Below are 3,978 nucleotides of genomic sequence, written 5' to 3' on the forward strand. Positions count from 1 at the left end.
TAAAATGGTACGAATTGATTCGTGAGACACCGTAAGTTCAGCGGCTATCTCTCTCAAACTGAAATGACGATTTTCAGTCACCATTTCCTTCACTTTATCGATGTAAACTTCAGTTGAAGACGTTGATGGCCGACCAGAGCGAGGCAAATCTTTCACCACATCTTGACCGCTTTTCAATTCACTGTACCACTCATATGCACGTGTTTTTGATAAAGTCGATTCACCGTAAGCCTTCTGTAACATCTTCAGCGATTCGACACACGAAATTCCGTTTGCAATACAAAATTTGAGACAAATTCTTTGTTCGATCTTTTTATCCATTGTAAAAATCGCAAAACACACTTGAGATGAACTGACGAAATCAAGCACTATAAACAAATTAAATGACAGATGGCACTCAAACTCCGCGTCGGTATAGAGGACAGTTATGCCAACTTAGCGACAAAAAGAATTTTGACAATTCCTTTAAGTGGGCTTTTTAAATGATCAATTCCCGGTACTTTTTTTTGACAGAATGTATACTGGGAGCATATCTTTCTGGCAAATATCATTAAAATATTTTCTTTCTTACGTGATTTTTATTTTAATAAATAATTAAAATAAATTTTTTATTATTAACATATTTTATTATTAACATAAAAATTTTACATCATAAAGATTTTACAATGTAAATTTTACAATGTAATTTTATGATGTAAAATTTTACTTTATCGAGTCACATATATTTAATAATCCTTTTTTATTTCTTAATGAAGAAAGTCTTTCTTAGCGAAGAAACTATTTGTAAAACGTATCAATAATAGTACTTTCAAGATAACATGAAAAGCCATTGTCCATATTATAATTATCATATTGTAATTTTTGTTTATATATTATTGCAGAATATAATATGTTAATAATAAAATATGTTAATAATAAAAGATTTATTTTAATTATTTATTAAAATAAAAATCACGTAGGAAAGAAAATATTTTAATGATATTTGCCGGATAGATATGCTCTCAGCATACTTTTCGTATCGCGACGCTCCTGGGGCACAGCATCACGTGAGCGATCGGCGGCTCGGCCACCGAGTTTCGAGTGGTAGTGGGGATCGCCTCAGGAATCTGCCCGAAATGAGCAACTAATTCCGAGCACTGCTCTAGAGGGATTTATCTATTATTACGCTTAGTCAGATAATCCACGATTCGTCTTTAATTATTGAACACAAAGTTTCCTGATTCTAATGAACAGGAATGTTATTAATTGATAATATAATAATTTAGTTCAAAAACAATAAATGATATAATACCTGTGTTACAATGGACTTCCAATGAATATTCTCAAGACGTGTATAACTTGTTATAACAATTCAACTAGTAAAAACGTTATGTTCCTCTCTAATCATGACAGAACGCTTATAAACAATTTCCGTAGAGAAGACAATGGAGAGGGTAACTCAAGAGTTATGTGGGAGAAGTAACATTAAGTAGAAAAGAGTATGCCTCTGGTAATCGTTCAGTATCATTTTGTATTTTATAATTAGAAATGTTTGCACTTTACTTTTACACTCAAATCAGTATACAACGGTTTTAATATTCACCAGTATGCACTAGTGTGTCCAATCTAATTCCTATTAAAAATATAAGCCATATAACTGAAACAAAATTTATTTAGAGCCGGTTGTTCCACTTTTTAATAAATTTCAATTTACTTGACAGATTATTACCTATGCGGTAAATTTTATTGGATAATTTATCAGTAACTTGTATATGAACATTGTTCCATGATTATTTATCTTATTGGTAGTTATTTAATAGTTAGAAATGGTATGCTAGTTAGTAATATTGCTCGGGTTTAGTTAATAATTTAGTTCGAGTAAATAAAGGTTGGTAGAAGCTCAAGAAGGGAAAACCGAAAACATTGGAGTTCTTGGAAATCGTTTCTCTTTTCTTGAGGTGGATAGGATTTTATTTTTCCTTCCTTCTGGTAGCGGCGTTCCCGGTGAACCTTTTTGCGATTAGTTATTAATAGACTGCGGAACTTTATGCAAAATACTTAACTGAATATTAACTATCGGACAGTTTTAGCAGTCAATCGTTGTTCGTTAAAGAGTTATTAAAAGGTGAAGTAAAAAGATTGAGATTGCCATCTGTAAATTTACAAAATTGCAAAATATGTATTTTATACAAAACATTCAGTTAAGTATTTTGCATAAAGTTCCGCAGTCTAGTTATTAAGAAACATTATGCAGAATATACTCCATAAATAAAGTATTTAAAACAACACAACACATTGATATTGTATATTTCCTTGATATTCGATTCAATCTATATAAATTGCCCAGCATGAATTTAAGGGTTCATGTTATAAATAATCAAGATAGAATTGTGATGTTCCTTATAAGGATTAATTGAATTAAATGTTAAGAAAAATGTGTTGGATCAGATATTATCAATTATAAAATAAATCTACAATTTTCAATAAATAAAAAAAAATCTTATTTCCGGTCAAAACGGATATAATCCAATAAGTTATCAGATTCAGAAATGACGTATCTTTCAGAAATCTTTTTAAAAATGTATATATTGTTATGTGGAAATAATGTAGTATTATTCTTTTTACAAGAATGAAATCGCGATTAGACACAACATTCTGCAATTATTTCTTATTTTTTCAGACTAATTACATATTTATCAAAATAAATAATTAATTACTAGCCAATTTAACTTTGCTAGTAGTTTCCAAAAATATAAATTTTTATATGCTTTTCCTCTCCCGTGTAATCCCGTAATAACTACGTTATTTATAAATATTTTAATTATTGAGTTTTACTTATAAATTACTCGTTTAGTTTAAGTCTAGTTTAAAAGTTCAATTTTAAATTACCGTTTTTCGAATTACCATTAGTTACAATGCAAAAATATTTAGAAAGGAATGCGCGTTTTGAACATGCTTCGATACTCTAGTAAATTCAGATGGTTAGGCATTTATGATGTCGTGTGTACGATTGTAGTACCAGAATGGTTTTGACGAATAATGTCATCTTCATGTTGAAGCTTAAAACTTTTCAGACGACCTACGTAAATCAGTTGTATAATTTAGAATATTTCATATAAAAAACGTTTAATATGTTTTTGAAATACATTTCCTTCATTTTATATAATTTACTTTTTAACACATTGAGTCGGCTAATTTTTATAAGTGTACCGCAGGAGCCAAAGCTTGAAACTATCCAATGTTTGGAAATTATTTTTTATGTAATTGGAAACCTTAATTAATTATTTTAATATACTTTACTAAAGTCTTTGGTGCAGTGACACACACCGTGTGTCTACCGGTTATCGACGCAAGTAGTCACGGTGTGTGTCGCCGACGCTCAACGTGTTAATAAATATTTCACACATATAGTTATTATTATTAGATTTAGTATTGAATTACGTTACACTATTTACTATTGCTAAAAATGTTACAAACATATCTGCTAACAACGAGATAGACGTACTACGATGGGCGTTGAAGTCTGTAACAAATATTGATCATAATGTTGATTTAATATTAGGAAATGATAATATTAACTAATTTACTGTTTTGATTACAATACTATTTATTTACTATTTGATTTAATTATAATTACTTTCATCGTCTGAATCACGTACGCCACACTGCCGATGTCCTAAAGTAGTTTTTCTTTTTATTGGTGTGTATCCGGGAATATATAAACTGGGAGCTTCGAGTTTACCAAAGGATAAAAGTTTACTGAAATCTTGCTCCAATTTACTAGCAATTGGACCTGAAAATACAATTAAAATAGAGATATAGTTAATTAAATTTGGTAGCATGTTTAAATTCATAATTTTTCAATAAAAATACTATTTAAATATCCAATGTCACCTTTTTCCTTTTGAAATATATATATATTTATCAGGGAGGGATAAGTTTGTCAGTAGTATTACTGGGGCGGTTCTAACCCATGGGGCTAGAGGGGAGTGCGGACGC

General features: G+C 29.9%; 1 protein-coding gene across 1 annotated transcript in view; it reads right to left on the bottom strand.

The window, feature by feature from the left end:
- Nucleotides 1–3,171: 3,171 nt before the first annotated feature.
- The window catches only part of LOC108766487 (uncharacterized), a 132,800-nt gene continuing 131,993 nt past the window's right edge, over nt 3,172–3,978 (bottom strand). The window contains exons 11-12 of the mRNA XM_018515818.1: nt 3,617–3,772; nt 3,172–3,502 (exon numbers count right to left, since the gene is read on the bottom strand). Of these exons, the coding sequence (XP_018371320.1) occupies nt 3,417–3,502; nt 3,617–3,772 (242 nt within the window). The 3' untranslated portion in view covers nt 3,172–3,416. The remainder of the gene's footprint in view (nt 3,503–3,616; nt 3,773–3,978) is intronic.

The sequence above is a fragment of the Trachymyrmex cornetzi genome, unplaced genomic scaffold (assembly GCF_001594075.2).
Source record: "Trachymyrmex cornetzi isolate Tcor2-1 unplaced genomic scaffold, Tcor1.1 scaffold592, whole genome shotgun sequence".
In the NCBI taxonomy this organism is placed as follows: domain Eukaryota; kingdom Metazoa; phylum Arthropoda; class Insecta; order Hymenoptera; family Formicidae; genus Trachymyrmex; species Trachymyrmex cornetzi.